The sequence below is a fragment of the Clupea harengus genome, chromosome 12 (genome assembly GCF_900700415.2).
Source record: "Clupea harengus chromosome 12, Ch_v2.0.2, whole genome shotgun sequence".
Taxonomy (NCBI): Eukaryota; Metazoa; Chordata; class Actinopteri; order Clupeiformes; family Clupeidae; genus Clupea; species Clupea harengus.
The window spans coordinates 21,963,598-21,987,407 of record NC_045163.1 but is presented as its reverse complement, the minus strand read 5'-3'; the positions used below and the strand labels follow the sequence as shown (position 1 = coordinate 21,987,407).

The 23,810-nt window shown below is 44.5% G+C and overlaps 1 protein-coding gene across 4 annotated transcripts; it reads left to right on the top strand.

Moving 5' to 3' along the window:
* The first annotated feature begins 51 nt into the window (after nt 1–51).
* fsd1l (fibronectin type III and SPRY domain containing 1-like) lies at nt 52–23,719 on the top strand. Of its 4 annotated transcripts, none has more exons than XM_031577791.2 (14): nt 52–183; nt 7,160–7,255; nt 7,649–7,780; nt 9,958–10,059; nt 11,207–11,229; nt 11,889–12,010; nt 16,211–16,420; nt 17,322–17,420; nt 17,585–17,714; nt 18,392–18,424; nt 20,279–20,373; nt 20,660–20,911; nt 21,756–21,844; nt 22,641–23,719. In XM_031577791.2, the coding sequence occupies exons 1-14, from the start codon at nt 169–171 to the stop codon at nt 22,761–22,763; spliced, it is 1,521 nt and encodes a 506-aa protein (XP_031433651.1). In that variant the 5' UTR covers nt 52–168; the 3' UTR covers nt 22,764–23,719. The 4 variants fall into 4 exon arrangements, with proteins under 4 accessions (XP_031433651.1, XP_012685595.2, XP_031433652.1 ...); XM_012830141.3 differs by having other exon boundaries at nt 20,276–20,373; XM_031577792.2 differs by lacking the exon at nt 18,392–18,424 and having other exon boundaries at nt 53–183.
* The last annotated feature ends 91 nt before the right edge of the window (nt 23,720–23,810 follow it).

The window sequence follows — 23,810 nt, the reverse complement described above, 5'->3', positions numbered from 1 at the left end:
ACAAACCTCTACAGTATTTACCACTTGCCTCACTTGAGTGGGGGATTTGAAATCTAATGCGCATGTTCAGTGCTCCGCCTTGTTCCACCGGGATAATCGTCTTCCTCGCTGAGAAACTTGGCCCGTCCATGAATTATATCTGATCTTATTTGTTTTTTGGTCCTCGGTATGGACTCTCAAAAAGTAAGTAGGTCTAATGTATGAACGCTATATTGCACTCTTATATTGGTGTGTTCCATAGGCTATCAAGTTATTTTTGTTCTTCTGAATGATCATTGTTACATTGGATTGTAAAGAGAGGCTGCACCGCTAGTTGGTGTGTCGCTACCCAGTAGTGGAACTCCTGTCATGCACCCAGTTAAATTGTATCTTGTCAGATCGTTAGATCTTTCGTGCAGGAATACAAATGGAGAGTAGACCTGCATGTTGTCATTTTGTTTGACCTCAAGCTGTGGCTAACACCCGTCAGATGTATTTGTTTGCTTTTAAATCGTCGCCAGGAGGTTGTTCCCATAAGAGAGGGATGACAGCAATGTATCAGACTAATCTGCAATGCTCCTCGATGCTACAGCTCTAATCAAGGGCGTTTACATTAAACGTAAACATTTATATTGTAGCCTACTGTTGATTTTAGCATGGCACTGAATAGCGTAGCCTGCACTGCATGGGAACGCTAGTTGGGTTATGTATGACACCCGCTCATAGTTCATGACCGTCCTTCTGGCTTATGCAGAAATAGGATTTAGTCTGGTGTGCGTTGAGAGATTCATAAAGTTACATAATAGGTTTCAGAAAGACAACAACAGCATACCACTGTTTCTTTAGTGGGTAAAACAGGAGTCGCATTTTGAAAAAGCTGTGACTTCTTGCTTGTCATTTGACTGGGGCAATGCGGTCTCTTTGCCCTTCCGTTGCGTAGCAGGTGCATCAAAGAAATGAGGATTGGTGTCTTCAAATAGATTCCGTTTTCCCTTTGGTGTTCAGAGCACCTGTAGTATTTGAGTAGTGATGATTCTTTTTAATGCTTAGGCAATGCTATTTTTCTCTGTTTTGTATTCTCACATTCACTTGAAGGCTATTCACTTGTTTACCTGTTGACTGAGAAGTTGAAGTTGAAGAAAATACTTTCGAAACCGAAAGAATGTAGTTGCGTATATGATGCTCAAATAGATGTCTTACAGACATGAATGTCAGTCATGTCCGTGTGCTTTCACCGTAAAAGCCTTTACTTTCGAAATAGAATTAACTAATGATGAAGGCTGTTGCCAAACAGTATCACTGTCTGAAAGAATGACATCACCCTCTGAAAGACTAGCTCTGGGCAAGAGAGATGGCAGACATCCTTACAAACAATACAATCCCATATGAGGCTGAAACAGCAGCATATGCATACAAACGTGATGGAAGTGAAAGTGATCGACAAGATGTATCCTGTTGTGGGTATGACTTAGTAAAGTTCTACTAAAGATAGATCTTCACTATTGTTGAGAGATCTTGCTCTCTCAGTTTTTATATCATAGTAACTGGAGTGGTTTTGTAAAAGTTGTTGACTTTGATAGGTATTGTCGCAGAGCCTAATATACATGTTGTCTATCTTTGTGTCCTGTGTGTTGACACACCTGGGTGTGCATATTCTCTCTCTCTCTCGCTCGCTATCTCTGTATCTGTTCACATTAACAATCACCCTTTGTCCCCTACCAGGGTAAACTTGTTGCAGATTAAAAACATATAAACATTCTTTTATTAACTTACACACAGTATGTTCAGTGTTGTTGAAGTACCACTTAGCTCCAACTCTGACCTAGCCTTCTCTTCTGCTCCGCTGTTGGTATCATAAGCGAAACCTGTAGTTTTGAAACCATAGGTTCTCGTCCTGTTGTCTCCATTTCATGAGCATTGTTAATAAGCATTTTATTTCATTACACAGTACTTATTCCCACTCTTTCCATAATGCTATGTATACAATACTGATACGTCATAAGTTTAAAGTATATTGCATTATTTTGACTTTATGTTTACATATTGCGTTAATGATTATGTCACTCGTAAAAAAAAAAAAGAAGTTTTTTGAACACTTGTTTGAGTTTTCAGTAAGAATGAGAGACCATATCACATACTTCCAAACCATGTCATTTTTATCAAAGTCATTTAAAAATAATTTTGTCTCACTGTATCACTATGCTAACTTCACACTGTCTGTGTGGAGGTCTAGGTTAGTCATAGGCAGCATAAATGGAAGTGGGCCCAGGCCTAAGTCCAGAGCCAGAGGACAGTGTTTGTTTTTGCCAGGGTGTGTGTGTATGTATTTGTTTCCTGGCTACTGTGCTGTGGTTACAGTTGGGACTCATGTGGATTGATTTTTTCTGCCAACAATATTTTGTTCCTCTGTGTTAAACACCAATAACTTTCCTGCTGAACAAGACTGATTGAAGGTGTTGTAACTGCTTTATGAACTTTAAAACTGCACAGTTGGCATGGAACTTTAAAACTGCACAGTTGGCATGGGCTCATAATAAAATGAGCTGTAGGACTTTGATGCAATGAGTTTTTCTCTCTGCCAGCTTTGGCTGTGATTATGATAGAGGTATGTATTACAGTGGCCAGTGAAGGTTGCTGTCATTCTACTTCAATATGTGAATGAAATAATCACTTCTCACAATGAGAATGACTGCCTATTAGTGTATAGTGATCCTAAGTACACTGGAATGTAAAAGAGATGTCCAACCAACCCAGAAATATGTCAGAATGCAGAACCTGAAAATTGCATATTATTCTGTAGCTCCTCAGAAAAGATGGCAACTTCTTGACATCTAGTGTAGGTGCTATGCTGCCTGAATCCAGGGAAGACCAGTGGTCTGCTTCAGAGAAGGTCCTGTTGGTATTTTGTGGTGTGTGTGCTTTGGGCTGGTGCTGAACAAATGTATGTCTGAAGAAGGTTCTGTTGCATGTAGGTCTTGGGAAATTAGTGTTTGGTCTGTGTGCGTGTGCTTTGCGGTGGTGCTGAACAGTGTATGTCTGAAGAAGGTTCTGTTGCATGTAGGTCTGGGGAAATTACTGTTTGGTCTGTGTGTGTGTGTGTGTGTGCTTTGCGGTGGTGCTGAACAGTGTATGTCTGAAGAAGGTTCTGTTGCATGTAGGTCTGGGGAAATTAGTGTTTGGTCTGGTCTTGAGGATTTAGCCCTGATTCACCAATGCAGCACGCTCAGAATAGAACATTGAAGCGCCGCCCTTTGTACCTTAACATGTGTTAAAGCATCAGCACAGCACCACGCATATTATGTAATCTCATTAGTGAGATTGCCATGTCTAAGAGCAGGTATGATGGCCTTTAAAGTCCATAGTAACTTGGGCTTTTGCTTCAGATTTTTGTAGATCAAGATCTTTAATACCAGGTTCCATGGTACAGCATCACGTTATAACGGTCTACGACTCTACAATATAACTTCTGATATCCATTTTTTATTGCTACACTCTATAGATAAGGTATACATATACATGATCTTTAATCCCCATTATAAATGTATTTTTTTTTCCAGCCACAAGGTACTATATACGTATCCTCTGTCACCTGCATCACACAACATTAATGGATGCAATTGTACGCTTCATGCCCTAAACCTGGTGTCGTCTTGCCGCTAAAGATAGCAGAGAGGCCTAATCCCTAAATCTATCTAATCATGCCGTGCTCTATGGATGCTCTCTCAGTGAGGGACACTAATGGGAAGTCAGGCACACAGAGACACGTCACATCTTTTAGGGGTGTGACACGTCACGATTTAGGGGTGTGTTGGGTTCCCCTGCTACTACTGCTACACACGGGGGTGAGCTGGAGAAAGACCTCTAACCCCTCCTCCACCCATGAACACACACACATGACACATATGAATTATTCATCTCTAATGGGGTCCAGATGGGCCTGCTAGGGTGGACACACACACACTGTGCAAATGAGACCACACCTTTCTTTGTGTCCAAGGAGCCTATTCTGTTCCACTGTTATCTGATATGGCTTTGTGTCTTTAACCAGGCATGGATGCGAGCCTTCACTTTTGAAGTGCCCCTCCTGCACTTAATTTCCTGGAGGCCCTGACGTATTGGCTTTCTAGTGCAGTTATTTTGTATTGGATTCTCATTAAGGTCTACTAGCAATTCATGCTGTTCGTCAATATGTTGCTGTAACTCTTGGAACTTGATCTTTGGTTCAAATACACCAAATAGAAAAATATACAATTACAGTTTTAGAATTGTGTGCAATGTTGACTGAATACTTATTCTTAAATTCAGTTTAGTTTTGCATTTGTGTTTTTTTACTGTTTGTTTTCATATTCTTCTGAACAGCATACCATATTTGTTTTATAGAAAATAATATAAAAAAAATCAATATCTTAAGCTATTTTTCAACAAAAGGTTAAAACATTCAAATCTACCATTCAGCGTAGCCACAAACGCAACAAACACATTTTGTTACATAAAAACAGGCACCAAGAGAGAATTACATGCAGTCTTATCCCTCTCTCCTCCAGCAACCATAGGGGCTGCGATGCATTGGCACAACAAGTGAACATAATCCCCATGTTTAGGGTTTCACGTCCGTGAAAGAGGAAACGGCCCATACCATTACACTCACGCTATAGAGCCTGGGACTCGGAGTAGCGGGAGGCATGAGGATCTCCTCAGCTTCCTCCAAGCTGGCTTCTTCATGGCTACTCGTTGAAATGAATGTTGGTTGACTCAGCACTGTATTTTTAGCCCAGGAGATCACTGATGTAGGCTTGTTTTGATTTTTTACCTCTGGTGAAAAACCTTCGTACCCTGTTACTGGAGGATTAGTTTGTTGTGGTGGAGGATATTTATTCGTGCAGTTGTTGTTTTTCTAGCCTAAGCCATTTAGCTGACCTCACTCACACATACACATAAATATGTGAGAGTGTGTGTGTGTGTGTGTGTGTGTGTGTGTGTGTGTGTGTGTGTGTGTGTGTGTGTGTGTGTGTGTGTGTGTGTGTGTGTGTGTGTGTGTGTGTATATGTGTGTTATATAGATGCTATATATTATACACTCTCTGCCTGTCGGTCGTACACTCTCTGTCTCTCTCTCACACACTCACACACATACTTATTTTCACAAGCACATGCACATCACACTCTTTCACACATACTCTGTCTCTCTCTTTGTTTCGGTCCACGCAGAGGCATATGTTTCGATGCCTTCTCTTCTCTTCTCTTCTCTTCTCTTCTCTTCTCTTCTCTTCTCTTCTCTTCTCCCCCTCTCCTTTCAGTGTCACCACTAGGCAATCTTACTACTCAGCATTAGTCACTGGCGGCTCGTTGTCACACTGAAGAACCCTCTTCTTCAGTCAGTGGAACCAAATAAAAAAAATCTGGAGGACAATAAAACCCAACGGACAGATACTTTTATTATAACATTCTTCCCTCTTATCTGTTTGAAGTACAATGAAACAAGTCACCCCCTTGTCAGTCATCGTTAAGTACGGTTAAACTGTAACACACAGACACACACAGCTATCTCTCTGCGGTCGGGGTGTTGACATGGATGCCTGATGAACTCTCGCAGGAGGTGTTGTGCCAGCTGCCGGGCCGGGCTTGGGTGTGTGTGTGTGACGACAGCCATTCTTTTTCACGAGTCCAAACGGACAAGCGCCCCGGCACGGCTGCTAGCGCTGCGCGGCTGCGGTGTTAACGCATGATTTGCTATATGGGCCAGCACAAACGAGCCTTTAAAGGCGATTCCCGACCACGGCCTGTCTAAAAATTAATATGAAAATCAAGTGACGCTGCGGTCGCAACGAATTGGGTCATGATGTCACAGAGGCGTGCATGCGTGTATGTGACTGAGCATGCACTGTGCTGTGAGATTCAGCTGCACACTTCACAACAACTGCAGAATGTGGAGATGGCCATTTTACTTGATTTTGTGTGCCTGTAACTGACCAGCCCCCTGCAGGACTAAGGATGGTGTGTGTAGGTCCCACAAGTGGGCTGCCAATGTCACTCTGTTGTGTCCACTCTGCAAATCTTGCAATGAACCAGCTCTCTAAAGAGTCTGGGCTTTCTTCGACTAGACAAAGGTCAAAGGTTGGAGCCATAAGTCACTGTAAAGACCTCACTTCCAGGACCATAAAAAGGTATCTTGTCAGTAAGATACTGCAGGAGCTGACTGTTGTCCCCCATTCTTGTGAATTGCATACTTAGCAAGTGTAGCAGCATCTGTTTCAAAGTCATATTGAAAAGACTGCCCCCCCCCCAACAAACCCACACACACACACACACACACACACACACACACAAGCTTCTGGGGAGCTGTGGCCAGATTGTATCTGAGCTCTGAAGGAAATGCTAGAGGCTGCACCGCATAGTAGAGTTGGTGCCAGCAATCCAGATGACTTGTAACTCTGCCTGTCTTCCTGAAATGCACTCATGTGACCCGAGCTAGGAATATCAAAGATTGGTGCTGCAGTCTTGCGTATATACCTGCATTCTGTGCTCAGACTGCATGTGGAGTTTCTATCAATCTAAACATTTGCATTGATATCCTTCAGTGTAAATGGTATATTGTTTTGGCCTGCAGGTGCATCATACAAATCAATCATTTGTGGTTTTGATTGGTGGCGTCAGTCAGCAGTTATTGAACTTCCTGCTCTGACCCTGTGCATCACTGCCGCCAATATCCTTTGCGGCGTCAGTATTTCTGGAAATATCGGTGTATGTGTGTGTGTGCGCCAGACTTAATTCCTGCGTGAGAAGGTCACTTAAGGTTCTAAAGTTAGTGGGAGTTTATAAATGGAGTGTGAGCATAAATAGTACTCTTCTTCACATGATCAAACTGCTAAGCATCCCTCTCGATGCACTAGTACTTAACTTGCACTTACAGCAGTTACATTCCTGCACTTTTTTTCTTCTAATTCTTATGTAAAATAGTATTTAATGTTACACTAGGTCTCTATTGCTCGTAGCTTGACTCTTCTCTCCCTTGTGCGCCGCTTTGGACAAAAGCGTCTAAATGATTAAATGTAAAATGTAAATGTAACATGCCATTTCACATTACCATGATGCTACCTTGTTAGACTGGTTAGACTGTTTCTACACCTTCGTTTGAAATAAACTGACCATCCTGCTTGGGATTTTTTTTCTCTTCTTTTCAGGAGGCCCTACAAAGGATTATTACCACGTTAGCGAACAAGAATGAGGAGCTGCACAATTTCATTGAAACACTTAGTCACTCCTTGGCAGGGGTGCAGGTGAGAAACTCATTGTGTGTGCAGAGCACGTAAATTAGATTTCACCTTCCTTTCAGAGAGCTGGATTCCAGTAACACTGTCCAACTGTTAGGGGATAGTAAATGTCACCTTTATGAGATCCATTGCAGTGGATTTGTGAATTCAATCCCCACTAGGGATCAGAGCTAAATATTCACGCTGCACTCATACTTGACCTGTGATTAATCTTCAAGCTATTCAATCCACTTTTCAGTTCATCATTAATATAATAGAAGAAGTAGCAGCTTCTCCCAATGACAAAAACAATGAATTGAAACAATGAATAGAGTGTGTCCTCCTCTGTGGTTTGATCTGCAGTCTTGTGGCTGATGCATGCTGTTTGATCTGCAATCTCTGGGTGTTTTGGTGACGCAGGTGAACTCCACACAAGTAGTCTCTGACCTGGAGGAGGAGTTTGACACGTTATTCTCCATCCTGGACGAGATGAAGGAGAGCATGACCAACACCATCAAGCAGGAACAAGTCAGGAAGTCACATGAGCTCCAGGTAAATCGCCGGTCTCCATGACGAAACCTTGGGACCCCTTAGGGGAGGTGTTCAGGTGCAAGTTTCTCCCTGTAAAAGTTCTTCATACTAAAATGAATTCTTGTTTATGAATTATTTGTTTGGCAAGTGTGTAACATCCCCTGTTTTTGATACTTGAGTGTGTTTGTGTGTGTGTGTGTGTGTGTGTGCGTGTGGGTGGTGGTGGTGGGGTATTGACTCAACCATGAGTGGTTGTTTTGCAGGAAACTTGATTGCACTGTGTGTAATCGGGCTGTGTAAGAATGTTTGAATTGTTTGTGCCTGAATGAGTACACATGCGGATGTGTGCGTGTTTCTGTCTCCGTGTGTTGGTCATGGGGTGGGGATGGGGGTGCTGGGTGTTGTTGGCACACAGATGTGTGTGTGTGTGTGTGTGTGTGTGTGTGTGTGTGCGTGTATGCGCTCACAATGTATGTATATGTATGTGCTGGTGGTGACCAAGCAAGTATGCGTGGGATCCAAAGGAGTGTGTGTGTGTGTGTGTGTGTGTGTGTGTGTGTGTGTGTGTGTGTGTGTGTGTGTGTGTGTGTGTGTGTCTGTGTATGTGTGTGTTGTTTGGGTTTTGGCAGCACTGCTGGGCCTGGTGATGTCATCGTGCTGCTATGGCAGTTCTCTGCCCAGTCCTCTGAGGCCGTTGAGCACGAACAATAAAAGTGTGTGAAATTAGCCCAGATAAGAGCTTAGCCATCAGGAGCCTGCCCTTTCAATCTCACATCAAATCAAGCTCAACAGAGCCACACACACTGACCAATAACCACGACTTAAAGTCTTAATCTATGGAAAGAGAGGAAACTATTTATTATGATATCCTGTGTAAAATGAACAGTGCCCCTGATACTGAGTCTGTCTTTGACCTTTGATATGTCACGGTCATGTTGAAGTTTCCACTTCATTTGTGCCCCTGGACTTGTGCTATGTACAGTATCATCATGAGTCATGTGCCGTTATTAAGGGTCGGGTCCCCTGAGTGAGCGGCCCCTGTGTGGAGGCAAACCCTGAACACAAGGGCATCCACACAGGGGCAACCGTAGCTGTGGGAGGACAGGACCTACCCGCTGTCTGCCCCAGGGAACCTGAAACCAGACTGAAAGCTACCTGATCCCACACTGTGCCAATATTCAGAGAGAAAGAGAGAGAGAGAGAGAGAGAGAGAGAGAGAGAGAGAGAAAGAAAGAAAGAGGGGTAAAAGAGAGAGAGAAAAGGGGGGGGTGAAATGGAGAGCGAGAAAAAGATGGATGAGTGGATAGACAAAAGCAGGGGGAAAAAGAGACTAAGAGACTAAGCGAGAGAGTGAGATGGGCACAGAAAGACAGCCAGAAAGGGACACGAAGAGAGCACATTTCTGGTGTTGATCCCAGAGGAAGGGCAATGCTAATGCCAGTGTAAGCCCAGTCTGCTCTGGTGTGACTCAGCTGTTGGAGGCCGTTCAGGTGCTGGACGCCACGCTAAGACCCACTCTCATTTATTAGCAGCGGCTAAGTAGCGAAACCCACACACTCTCAGGTCTTCTTCAGCGCTCTGGGTGTCCTGCTGACGCTGTAAGCCCAAAGACATGACCTGCACTTGTGTTGACAAAGCAAGAGGACTCAAGCCACCTGGGGGGGGGGGGGGGGGGGGGGGCTGGGTGGCGGTGGTGGTATTCCAAGTACGTGGTTTAGTGACGAACCTGAGTAAGTGGCTGAGCTCCCGTGGTTTTGTTTTGTCAGGAAAATGAAGCCATGGTCCTCGCCCATTAGAAGGTTTAGAGCTTGCGCTGAGTTCACTTATTTAGGGTGGTCACTGAACCACGTGCTTGGAATACACCCCTGGTGGAGGGTCGGAATGGCCATGGAACATATGGAGCCATCAGGCCGTCGTCCCTAAACAAATGTCACTGGAGTTGTTTTCCCCTCCTGCCTCTCGACTTACATGTAGTCAACTTTATGTAATGACCTTACATAATCCCTTTTTGAACCAGAGAGGGCGGAGACTTTGCGCAGATGTGTGCATTCAAGTGTAATCCTCTCAGAACAAATATTTATTTGGATTTTTGTCGTTATTAAAGCATGCAGTGGTGGCTATGTGGTAAAAGTCATTTAATGACATTAAATTAATATCCATTTCTGTGTTTAAAATTTCACTTTCACTTTTCCTGGCAGAACCAGTTAACGCAAAGCACCAATGCCTTGGAGAGTGCCGAGGAGCTTCTCGAGTTTGCAAACAATGCTCTCGACATCAAAGACGATGATGAGTTTGCAAAGGTAGAAAAAAAATGCCCCTCCACCATATCTAAGGAAACACGCACACACAAACACTCCAGTGGGAATCATATATGTTTGCATGAAGGTCAAGAGACTGCCAGGGGCCCATTTACAAACATCTGTCACTGTCAGTTTAGTTCTGTTGTGAAACATGAAGCGGATTAAAAAGAGCCACTGCATCGTGCCAACAGACACGTTTATGTGTCATTTCCTTCATTGAGAGGTGCTTCTAGCAGTGCTATTTCAGAACACTTTTAGCAAGTCTCTCCTAAACATGTGAGGGAGCCATTAATATACTATATGCTCTGAGTGGGACGGCGAATAAGGGAGTTGAAAAAAACAAACACACTGGCCAGGCTAATGATGAATTTGATCTGTAGGTCATATGCATGGCAAGGGAGGACACTAGGGGGGGGGGGGTGGGTCAACATAATTAATGACTTGACATTGAAAGCAAACAATCATTTTCTATGAGATCAATCATTTTTGATAATGAATGTTTTAAAAAAACACTGCTATCAAATAAATCTCACATGTGAAGTTCTGTGATCTATGCTTTCTGTAATGTCTGCCTAACAGTGTGTGTGGTGGGGATGTTTAACAATGATCTCTCTGTGTTCTCATTGAATATGAGTGTGTTTTTGTGTGTGTGTGTGAAGGAGAAAGAGCGGGAGAGAGAAAGAGAGGGAAAGAAAATTGTGTGTGGGTGTGTGTGTGTGTGTGTGTGTGTGTGTCTGTGTGTGTCTGTGTGTGTGTATGAGGAGAGGGAGAGAGAACGAGAGAACGAGAGAGAGAGAGAGAGACAGTGAGAGATTGTGTGTGTGTGTGTGTGTGTCTGTGTGTGTATGAGGAGAGAGAGAGAGAGATAGTGTGTGTGTGTGTGTGAGAGAGAGAGGAAAGTGAGAGAGAGAGTGAGAGATTTTTTTGTGTGTGTGTGTGTGTGTGTGTGTGTGTGTGTGTGTGTGTGTGTGTGTGTGAGGAGAGAGAGAGAGAGCGTGAGAGAGTGTGTGTTGGGACGGACGCGTTCTCCTCCAGACCCGCTCTGGGCTGTCTGATGCGCATGCTCACCTCTCCACCTGCATGGCTCTACTAACGGCACCCCTCTTTTCTTCTCTCCCTCTCAACCTGCCCCCCCCCTTCCTCAAAGGCTGCCAAACAGATCAAAGATAGGTACGGTATCCCTTTCACTTCTCTCTGCTTGAGCCTGTTGTCTTGTGAGTTCTCCTTAATGCAAGGATCAAAAGCACTCAAACTTCAATGCATGTGATCCACTCACACTTTAAAGGTTTTCCTTTCATCCATGTGAACGTGTGTTTCAAAATGATTGTAAATAATGTAAAAGATTATTGAATGTGACATTTTATTTTGAATGTGACCCGTGTGGGGATTTTGTGCAATGGGCTGTGTTCACATGTGCATATGTGTGTGTTGTGTTGTTGAGAGTGACCTGAAGGTGACCTTTGTGTGGAGTGTTCTAGTTTAGTGGCACCCTTAGGGATGATGTCAGTAGTGTTTAACATGAGTCATGCATTGCGTTTGTTTTCATAATATCTGGATGACCATAAGGTCAGACTTCACAAAAATTATTTTAAAGCAGTCCGGACAGGCGACATATCATAAGATAAAGCGTCACTCATGTTTCGGTCTGAAACATGGAAGGCTTCTACTTTTAGTAGAATTATTATTGTTAGACAATGGGGTTTTTTTTCCGCATGATGAATCCATAAACAAATAATTGTCCGTTGCATGTGAATTGGAACGCAAAGTATAATGCTGTTGTAATTAAAAAGAAATCAGTTCTGAAATGTTGTTCTGCTGCACGCTCTCAGGGTAACGATGGCTCCGGCCTTCCGCTTGACCATGAAGCCCAAAGCCACAGATAGCATGACGCATCTCATGGTGGACTTCTCCCAGGAGCGACAGCTGCTCCAGAACCTCATCTTCCTCCCTGGTAAGTTCCTTAAATCTGTACCACAGTGTCGTGGCAGAGGGTAGCGCAAAAACCTGCGTTTTCCATTTTCAAGCCAGATAATAGAGCCAGTGAATCCACAAAGCAAGACGAGTGAGCCGTCTTTGAGTAAAACAAACTCCTTTTAAACAAGGTCAGCACACTTTTCAGGCAAGCTCAGATCTCTCACTACATGAAATATCTTTAATAACCACTAACAACACTATAGAAGCAATCTGTGCTCTGGATTAAGTATCACCAGCACTGAATGAGAGCCACCTAGTGTTGGTGTTCTGAAGTCAAGAGGTCCTGGTCTCCCTGGAGACCCCCCGCAGGCTTTTGGTACCATTTCCTGTCAGAGAACACTTAAGGCTTGTGATGTCATGTCAGTGTGCTGCTGCGCCCAGGGAAGGCAAGTGAAAGAGCCACAGCAGTCAAGATGGTCATCTTCATTTTTTGGCTTGAAACAACACTGCCCTGTTACATCTCTCTAGAGAGCGGCGGCTCATTTTCTCATGCATGTAATCTTTTTATCTTGTTCATAGCAGACTCATGTTTAAATAGCTACACTGATTTTATTCTTGTCTCAGTGGGCAGAATACAGATTTAGTATTTTCCTTCTTTTTTTTCCCCTCATTGTGAGCACATTTGTTGCTTGCTCATGCAGAAGAGGTTTTCTCTCCTGAGGTCATTCCTGTGTGTGTGTGTGTGTGTGAGTGAACGTGTGTGTGTGTGTGTGTGTGTGTGTGTGTGTGTGTGTGTGTGTGTGTGTGTGTGTGTGTGTGTGTGTGTGTGTGTGTGTGTGTGTGTGTGTGTGTGAACGTGTGTGTGTGTGTGTGTGTGTGTGAGCATGTGTGTTGTGGGGGTGTCAGAAGGAATAAAACCCTCTAGTGAAGCAGTTCCATCTGTAGGATGCATCCAGTTTAGTCCCTCGGTAGATTGTAGTCTTGCGCAGCTGATGCAAGGTCAGTTTTTATGATTCATACGGGGCTAACTGGAACTAGCCCTGACAGCTCGGACTGACTGTGAGTCAGTCATGGGCGTAAAGAGGAAGTAGCTGTGACAGACTTGCTCATATGAAGCATGTCGATCACAGGGATATCTGTATGAAGAGACATGACTGGAGAACACAGGAGAAAAAAATAGGAAGATTGTATTGAATTATGGACGGTTTTATAAGGAATTATGACACATTCAGGCATTTGCGTGAGAACCATGGTATTGGTCTCTCTTCCAAAGTCTCCCCCTAACAACACTGTGTCTCTTGAAGATGAGGAAGTGAAGGCTGGAGGGCTGTGGTTGTATCAGGTTGAGGAGAGGACTGAGGAGGGCACTGAGGAGTGATGGGATGTGCAGTGACTTGGAGTGGAGGAGGAGGAGGAGGAGCATCTGGGACTGAGCACCCAAAGCCCTGCGTGTGCGGAGCGGAGGAGATGAGAGAAGAGGAGAGGAGAGGAGAGGAGGGGAGGGGAGGGCAGGGGAGAGGAGAGGAGGGGAGAGGAGGGGAGAGGAGAGGAGAGGAGGAGAGGAGAGGAGAGGAGAGGAGATTAGAGAAGAGAAGAGAAGAGAAGAGGAGAGGAGAGGAGAGGAGAGGAGAGGAGAGGAGAGGAGGGGAGGGGAGAGGAGGTGAGAGGAGAGCGCCGGTCTCCCAGAGGGAATCTCAGTGGAGCAGAGGAGTGCAGATGCCCTACACTAGCACACTCCAAACAGGCTAAAAATACCACAGAGACCAAATAACATGAAAAACTAAACATTTAACTGATACCACAGGGAGAAAAATCAGAGAAGAGTCCCTCAGGTAAAAGAGGCTTTTTGGGGAGACGGAGAGAGATATGCAGTGGCACTCACGATTTCACTTTGTACTCTTAGACACTGTGTGTGTGTGTCTGTCTGTCTGTGTGTGTGTGTCTGTCTCTGTGTGTGTGTCTGTCTGTGTGTGAGTGTGTGTGTATGTCTGTGTGTGTGTGTGAGTGTATGTGTGTGTGTCTGTGAGTGTGTGTGTGTGTGTGTGTGTGTCTGTGTGTGTGTGTGTCTGTGTGTGTGGGTGTCTGTGTGTGTGTGTGTCTGTGTTGACAGACTAAGGCGCTGTGTGCTCTTTCTCCTTTCTCTCCATGCTTGATGTTGATAATTATTGAAAGTTCAGTTGTCCCACTAAAGGAAGAAGCAGAGGGATGTTGATGTTGACATGGGTGGCTCAGCTTCCTTCGCGAAGTTGTGTATGCACTGCACATGTGTGTGCGTGCATTTGTGTGTGTGTGTGTGTGTGTGCGTGTGTGACTGTGTATTTGTGCTCTACATATCCAGCCAGACTGCCTCATTTCCTCTCCTCTTCTCTCCTCTCCTCTCCTCTCCTCTCCTCTCCTCTCGCTGTAAGCCACTGGACATGCTCGCTGGACCGTTCACGCTCCGGCTGCCCTGACTGAGTATGGAGAAAGAGCCGCTCTCAAAAGCCACAAAGCCAGTCTCTTTAGCCAGTCTCTTTAGCCAGTCTCTTTAGCTAATGCCCGCTTCCCCGCCACTGCCGTGACTTTAGCACAACTCCCGCGTCTCTGACACTAATCAGTCTGGCAGTGATGGTCTGTCTGGCCGCCGTTTTGAGCACTGGGCAAATTTAGCAACGTAAAAACGTAACCCCTACCCCCAGCCGAGCTCAGTTAGGCAGAGGCGCGGGGTTCACGTTACTGTGGGAATGTGGATGCACTAGTAAGGGAGGCCTGGAAAAAGGCATTCGTCATCTTTGGATGGCTTGAATGCGATGAGGGTGAAAAGCAGTTCCTGTTTTGTTTTATCCTGGTGTGTGTGTGTAGTGGTTGGGGGAGTGTACAACTGATGTAGTGCTTTCAGCTCTTTTATTCTTGGGTTTTTATTCTTTGAGATGAGGATTTGGGATCAAATGGAAAAAAAAACACACTGTTTGTATCACCAGTCAGATGGTACTTAGGATCTGTGTGTCATCTTCTTAAATCCCAAAGCTCAGATTACACTATGTTTGGCTTTTTTCTCATGGCAGTTGCCTCAAAACGTCATGCTTGTTTTGTCACATATAAGCTAGAGCACAACCCGTAGTGGCACAATATTTGAAATGGAGGCTGACATCTCTATTATGCAGGACTTTTAATTGCAATAGCAGTGGTGCCACATTTGTATTTGTACGTACCAAGGATGCATGCATCAACTGATTGGCTAGATTCCATGAAAGTGCAAATTTACCCTGGGAGAATGGAGATGCATGAAGGAAATGTTAACGTCTGAATGTTAAGGCCGAGCCTTGTGGCTCAAGAGGTGTCTTGATCTAGCCCAGGGACAGGGAACTCCACCCCCAGGCAATCCCCGCCCTCCTCCCTCCTCCCACCGCCCTCCTCCCATCACACACCTCCTCCCTCCTCCCTCCTCCCTCCTCTCTCTTCCCACCCAGGCCTGGCTGCTCAGGGCAGCAGGAGACAAAAGGGTCCGCTGGGGACCTGAAAGGCGGGTGTCACGCTTCTGCCCGTGCTCTCGCTCTCTGCTCAAACCAGCGGAGAGTCATAATGGCGTTCCATCTCCATGGAAACCGACCCACCCCACTACGGGCCCTTGAGAGCCGGTCAGAGTTCCGGGCCGTTTGATGGACGAATGAATGAAACTGCACCCTTTTCAAGAAGGGAGGGCAATTTTACACGGTTGTTTTTTTTTTTTCTACATAGAAACCGCATAGACAAGACACTAGCTCTGCACACCCCTGAGGCATATTATGCGATTGTGAGTGTGACACAGGCAGGGAGAAGCAGGCATTGTGGAGGCCTGAGGAACTGCTGGTTGTCCCAGCTGTGTGTCTCAAGAGCACGCTCGGTTACGGGCAGCTAAGCCACCTGCTCTGGTTAATGATGAACACTGTCATGGTAATAAGACATCTGTCACCCTGGCGATCCTGCCCTTGTCTCTATTGTTTGCATTCAGATCAGAGGATTAAATCAGAGTATTGAAGCCCTTTCATTTTCTGGACCGGAGAGCAAAGGGTTTCATTATTTACAGTATGGAGTACAGTATTCTGGTTGCATACTAATTATGTTACTCGTTACATAAAATATATTAAAAATCCTGCATCTTCAGGTGTACTTAAGTAAAAAAAAAACGAATGCTCACTGAAAACCAAAGCATGCATGGATGGATACATGGATGGACGAGCTGATGGATGGATGATTGTTTCTTTTTTCATTGTTTCAGTTCCTCGAGCGCCCGAGATTGACGCGCAGGACTGTCTGGTGGTGGACAACACGGTGACCGTGGTCTGGAGGATGCCAGCGGAGGACAACAAGATCGACCACTACATCCTGGAGTACAGGAAGACCAACCACGAGGGCCTGCCCCGCGTCAAGGACGAGCGCGCCTGGGAGGTGGTGGACAACATCAAGACCACAGAATACACACTTACAGGTACACACCCACATACACACTCACAGAATACACACTTACAGGTACACACCCATATACACACTCACAGACAGTACACTTACAGGTACACACCCACATACACACTCACAGAATACACACTTACAGGTACACACCCATATACACACTCACAGAATACACACTTACAGGTACACACCCATATACACACTCACAGAATACACACTTACAGGTACACACCCATATACACACTCACAGACAGTACACTTACAGGTACACACCCATATACACACTCACAGAATACACACTTACAGGTACACACCCATATACACACTCACAGACAGTACACTTACAGGTACACACCCATATACATTTACATTTACATTTAGTCATTTAGCAGACACTTTGGTCCAAAGCGACGTACAAGGGAGAGAATAGTCAAGCTACGAGCAATAGAACCTGGTGTAACAATAAATACTACTTTACATAAGAAATATAACAAAATGAAATAAAAAAGAAAAAGGAGTGCAGAAATGTAACTGCTGTAATTGCAAGTTACGCACTAGTATACACACTCACAGAATACACACTTACAGGTACACACCCATATACACACTCATATAATACACACTTACAGGTACACACTCACAGAATACACACTTACAGGTACACACCCATATACACACTCACAGAATACACACTTACAGGTACACACCCATATACACACTCACTGAATACACACTTACAGGTACACACCCATATACACACTCACAGAATACACACTTACAGGTACACACCCATATACACACTCACAGACAGTAACAGACTCGTTTTTGGATTCCCATAAACTATGCTAAAAATACATGTTATGCAAAAATGCTTTGGGTGAGAGTGGTGTTTTGTTTCAATTGATTTGAATGCCCTGCAGGCTTGAGATTTGACTCCAAATACATGAACGTCCGGGTACGAGCGTGTAACAAGGCTGCCGCAGGGGACTACTCAGATCCAGTCACACTGGAAACCAGAGGTAAGGTCGAGTTTCTAAAATAGGTTGTGTTTTTTTTTTGGTGGGGGTTTGGCACAGAAGGAGCGAGGAAGGCAAAGCATATCTGAGATCATCTTGAAAGATTTTTCCCATTTCTACCCTGTTATTCTACTGACTTGCTTTTCCCCCCTGGTGTTCTCCCCCAGCATTCATCTTCAGCTTCGAATCGGCATCGTCACACCTGAACCTGAAGGTGGAGGACGGCAGCGTGGAGTGGGACCCTCAGGGGGGCAAGGGCCTCGAGAGTAAAATCAAGGGCAAGGAGAACAAGGGCAGGTGAGCACTGGTCCAGCATCTGACCCTTGTCCAGTCCCGGTGTCCCACTATAATGCCGTGATGTATTTTAGTCTGTTTGGATAAGATATTTCATGGGCTACCTAAAGGATTAGGTCCGTGGTCTTTTTCTGATTATGGCTCAGTTTTGTTTCGAAGGATACTCATATTTTACATGAAGGATGCTCATATTTTACATGAAGGATACTCATTTTACATTTACATTCTCTTACATTTTTCTTCCAGGAGTTTCAGTTAAACTGTTTTAACACCCACCTTCCTGGTGTAGGTGTTAGCATTCAACTTCTCTCTAATTACTGTAGACTTCCTTGACCTGCAATCCTTGAATCCATAAGGAAAATTATTTCCCAGTAATTTGCAGATATTGCATCGTAAAGATTGCATTGAAACATTTTTTTGGGGTTACCACGAGCAAGAGGAAAAGACATATTACCTTTTTTGTCTCCTTGTGTGGGTCCTTTTTTAGCCCTTCCACAGCATTGTACTGCCAGCAGACATATAGGCACATGCTAGAAATAAGCCCTTGGGGATAGACAGCGTTCAACTGTGTTCTCAAGACCCCTTCAGGCTGACCCACAACCACCTCCTCTATGCTCCACATCTTTATTTAACCCTTTTTGCTTTTATTTTTTTCTCCATATGTTTCATTTCACCGACAGCGCACACCTTGCCAATCTGAAGAACATGTCAAGGTGACCTCATGCATCTTAGCTTTAGGATTTAGCTTAGCCAAGCGGTATTAGCTTCAGACTGCTGTGCTGGGGGCCGTCAGGCCAAACAAACAGTGGCTTAGGTGCAGTGCTTTTTATCCAGTCCCCCTCTAAGGACATTGTGGCCTCTTACAGAGCAGAGCCCACCCTTTGCTGACCTGGGGTCTGTGCTCTTGCAACTTACAAGCGCAAATCTTTCAGTGGAGGCACTGGATAAAATGACATAGGCGTGTGTGTTTGTCTTTGTGTGTGCGTGTGTGTTTATTCTGACTATCAGGCAGAGATAGTCACTTACAGATGGAGGGCTTCATAACCAAACACTCAGCAGACCTCAAGTCTGTACGCAAATGGAAAATAACAACTGCTAACAGTGCAGGTTTTTTTTAAATTTTTTTTTTTAACGTGCCCATCTGTATGTGACTGTGTCCCTAACTTCTTTCTCTGTTAATCTTGCTTGGGTTTGTTTTTTCTCTTCTTCCTCCTCTTGAAAGAAATGGTGACGAAGCCCAATTCAGATACTAGCCTTATACTTACATCACATCTTTGGTCAATGAAGATAACAGAGTAGTAATTGTGCATATACTAATTTCTTTCATGCTTGCATGGTGACCTGGTGAGTAAGATTCCCTGTATTATAGTTTGTGTAGTCCATCTGTGTCTATCAACAACATCAACCTTGTCCATCAACATAGCAGAAACTCCAGTTAAACGATGTGCACAAATGTCTTCAACTTAAGTTTAACCAGCATTTAAGTCAGTATGCAGATTAAGTCAATAACACACTTTAAGCACACGTTTGGATCCAAATCAGGACGGGACATTCAACTACACTACAATCTACAGCCTCTTAGAACCCCACTACAGCCTCTTATAACCCCACAGGCCCGTTGCTCTACCAGGAACATTCTGAATGAGCTGTCACGGTAACACCAATAGTGTGTTAGCTGTCACGGTAACACCAATAGTGTGATAGCGGGTGTCAGAGGAATCCCCAAGAGGAAGTGACTCTTGTGCCTTATGCGCTGCCCCAAGTGGCCGCTTACCGCCTGTCGATTGGTCAGCACACATTATGAGGGCTGCCACTCAGGGGCCAGTTGTTCCCCCGAGTTCCTCTCCAATGTGCGGCATGTGCCATATGGGCCGGGACAACAGGGCGGTCGCCTTGGCTACACGCTGCGCCTTTCAGCAGCTGCCAGTTCAGAGTGACGGATGAGTCCCAGACATGTGTGCACTTTGTTTAACAGCGGGCCATGTTTTAGATCGTAGAGTCATCCTCCACACCAGTTCCACTCTCTCCAGTCGTCCGTCGCTGATGGGATGATGCAATTGTTAATTTGATTAAACGCCAAACACAGCTTGCCTTGTCTTAATTGCACTGTGCCATGGAGCTAGTAGATTGTGCTTGTCCTGAATTACCCATGGGGTGAGAGGGGGCATGTAATCACAAAGCACGGAAGACATGTCATTACATCTGGCTCCCTTTTGTAGTCTCAAAACATACCGTTAGCGCCCTAGTTTAATGTCCTAATGTGCCCCTGTGCAGTAGCTACTAAACACGTTAGCTAAGTCTTTCCAGTTGTGTAGATTTGTTTTACGTTTGTTGCCATTTCTTCATTTGTCTGACCGTGGTGTCTTTTCAACCTTCAACTCATTCTCATTGTCTGGTTCACCGGTGTTCCCTTTTGTGTGGGATTGTTTTGGTCATAGTCTGCGTTGTTTGATGTGTTCTTTTGAACTAATCCCAGCACACTAATATCACTTTGGCAGCCATTGTGCTCCTGGTCATGATTCTGCTGTAAATTAAATGTTGTGTTGTGCCGGGGCCCTTTTCAGAAGTGGAACGCCGTCTCCCAAGAGAGCGTCGACTGTGCGGTCGCCGGCGGTAAGAGGAGGCAGGGATCGCTTTACAGGAGAATCCTACACAGTGCTGGGTATGTTAAGGTCCTGTGGTACTGTTATACACTGGATTATCGCAATTTGGAAAAACATTCTCTTCAAATAGTCTAATATTGTCTGTGTGTGTGTGTGTGTGTGTGTGTGTGTGTGTGTGTGTGTCTGTTACTGTGTTTGTGCATATGTGCGTGTGTGTGTGTGTGTGTGTGTGTGTGTGTGTGTGTGTGTGTGTGTGTGTGTGTGTGTGTGTGTGTGTGTGTGTGTGTGTGTGTGTGTGTGTGTGTGTGCGTGCGTACGCGCGTGCATCTTCCTGGCCTCCCTCAGGTGACATGAGTATGGACTGCGGTCAGCACTACTGGGAGGTGAGGGCCTTGAAGGACTGCAAGTCCTACAGCATTGGGGTGGCCTTCAAGAACCTGGGCAAGTTCGACCAGCTGGGCAAAACCAACACGTCCTGGTGCATCCACGTCAACAACTGGCTGCAGACCTCTTTCGCCGCCAAGCACAACAACAAGGCAAAGAGTCTGGATGTGACCATGCCCGAGCAGATAGGAGTGTACTGTGACCTGGACGGAGGTAGGGCTTAGCATATCTTCTTCAGTGAAAGCAGCAGCAGTGACCCAATGAATGATTTAGACGGGAATTCGATCTTAGCACATTACACCACTTTAATGATTACTGTGTCCCAAATGTGTTTTGGAATTTCGTCCCTCCATATTGTAGAGCTCATTTATTTCCCACGTGATGACTCTGAGCACTACTTTCTGCATTGAAGGCCCTGAGACCCCTGATGGTCTTAATTAGTTGATATCCCTAACATGCAGGTGCACATGTGCAGACTGTATAATTATAAACAGTGTAATAAACAAATGCAACTGTGTGACTACTATAAATCAGTTGTTCACCTAAAACCAAAACTTCTCAAATGTTAAGCCTACTCTCTGACCCACATTTGGTCTGTCAGTATCCTGTTCACCAGTCATCCAGGTGGTGTCCATTACAGGGAACAGTATAGGCCACAAGCGGCCCCATCCAGCCCCATGAATCCTGCAGGGCCATTGGATACCTCTGTATTGTGTGTCGGTCATTTCCATGCTCCTGTGGGGATGTGACTGAACAACAGATGAATGGAGACCAGGGCCTGTTACTGTACTCCGCGTTGGACATAAATAATAATAATAATAATAATACTTTCAACTTATATAGCACTTTTCTAGGTACTCAAAGACGCTTTAGATAGGGCAAAGACAAACAAACAAAAAACAAAAACAATCACAAAAAGAGCAAACAAAACAAAACAGAGAACATAGCTGTCCTTTCATGTCTTGCTTTGCTTGGATAGACTAGGATCAAGAGGGGTTTTGTGCTGTATGTTCTAACTGAATGTAACTGAATTCTTTCATTTCTCTGATCTTCGCAGGTCAGCTCTCCTTCTACAATGCAGAAAGCAAACAGTTACTCCACACATTCAAGACAAAATTCGGCCAGCCTGTAGTACCAGCTTTCATGGTAATATTTCTTTCTTTTTCTTTCTTTCTTTCTTTCTTTATGTCTGTCTGTCTCTCTCTATCTGTCTCTCTCTCTCACTATTACACAATCACTCAAACACACACACACACCACATTTGTATGTACAAACACACACACACGCACGCACACGCACACACACACTACATTTGCATGTACAAACACACACACAGGACTTGTGACTTGTATTTATCTCTGGGATGCAATCCTGCTGACATCTAATAGCAGTGGTGTTATCGGGGATCACAAAGGACAGCAAAAGGGCACATCTGTACGTGGCCAGGTTATATGTGGCTCCGAGGCTAATAGAATCTGCCCCACTTGTCTGTATGCCAATGCATCTCACAGTACAGTCAGATAGTTATTCAGGGCACAGCTAGATTTAGCTGGAGACCATGGCTTCTTCTACGGAGGTGTGAGATTGATTCGCCTGTAGTAACCTCTCTACTCCAACCTCTCTACTCCAACCTCTCTACTCCAACTCTGAAAGGGCCCCAGCATGTCAAAGTTCACTTGAATGAGACGAGTCTGTAATTAAGGCCTGTAATCTCTCTACCTCAAATGACTTTGAACTTGAAGTGCTGTTTGTGTTTGTCACAAAAGGTGAAAAGCTTAACGTAGGCAGCAAAACCATGAATTTCTATCGCATGAAATTGATGAATGTATCAAATGTGATCTGTAAACAGTGTCTGTTCCATACGTTATTGATTTCCATATGAAAAAAAAACGTGTTATTGATCTGCATTTTTGACACAAGCTGCCTCCTCTACTTTGTGTAGGTGTGGTGTGGTGGGTTGACCCTGGCCACAGGACTTCAGGTCCCCAGTGCAGTAAGGAGTTTTCAGAAGACGGAGAACGGCATTGGCGGCTCCAGTAGTAGTCTCAACAGCATGGCACAGTAGCCTATGCTTATCCAAGAACTCACCTCCTCCCCCTTCCTGATTCCTGTGCAAGCCACTCCCCATATCCCGTGCATTTCCTGAAGAGAGACACATCCATGAACTTAGACCCTGTGAAGCATTATGGGAAACTGAGTCTTTTTGTGGCACTCAAGCAGCTCGACCTCGCCTTCACTCTGACTTGACTGGAGATTCTTCCCTTCGGTTTGAGAGAGGTTTCTCTCAACCTCGATATCTGAGAGACTTCTCTGGCTCTCTTTCTTTTGGGGACATTTGCATCAGGAATGCTAGCTGCTTAATCAGGGAATAGATGAGTGCACTTTTTCTTCCTTTACTTTGTTCTAGGTTGAATGCTGTTTTTTTTAGATTTTATTTCTGAAGTGAGTGTGTTCAGGCATGATAACAGTGTCCTTTACCTGCTGATACCTGTTTTATTCTACTAATATACTTCAAGATATCAGTGTATTGTTTGTGTGTGTGCGTGTATGTGTGATTATGTGTGTATGTATGTGTAGAGATGACTGGGAATATGGCTGGCCGTAACCATCTATTTAATTCGAGGCATTTTTCCTTGAATCTTCATTGCCATTTCTCAACTGAATAGAGTAACCTTGTCTTCTTCAAACAAACAAATGTTTACGCTATGTACAGAATCTGATGTGGAGAGACTTAACTGCAGAAGACTTTTTGCACAGTGTATAATATGTAGCGCTGCTTTTTACAACCCTTCTGTTATTGCTGATCCATTTCTGTCACAGTTCTACCCTCAACCTACCCCAGGACTGGATATGCACCTACGAACCTGGACTTCAACTTGTTTTGTATGCACTGTTATCAGAGAAGTTGTGCTCTTTTGTCATGTTCACCCTACATACAATGTAGTCCTGCTCCCTGGAAAATATATATATTAATGATTTCTGGAAGTGTTCGTCCTGCCATGAAATAAATTATTAAATCAATGTTTTCATAGTTCTGTATAAATGTTACTTCTCTCAAAATAACGTTCAAATTGTATGGATCTCGTTAACTTTTTTTTTTTTTTTTAACAAC

What these genes read in the sequence shown, in the direction of transcription:
- fsd1l (XM_012830141.3), top strand. An exon ending in GAACCTCATCTTCCTCCCTG is followed by an intron (nt 12,011 to 16,210) that starts GTAAGTTCCTTA and finishes TCATTGTTTCAG; the next exon opens with TTCCTCGAGCGCCCGAGATT. An exon ending in CTGTAGTACCAGCTTTCATG is followed by an intron (nt 21,845 to 22,640) that starts GTAATATTTCTT and finishes TACTTTGTGTAG; the next exon opens with GTGTGGTGTGGTGGGTTGAC.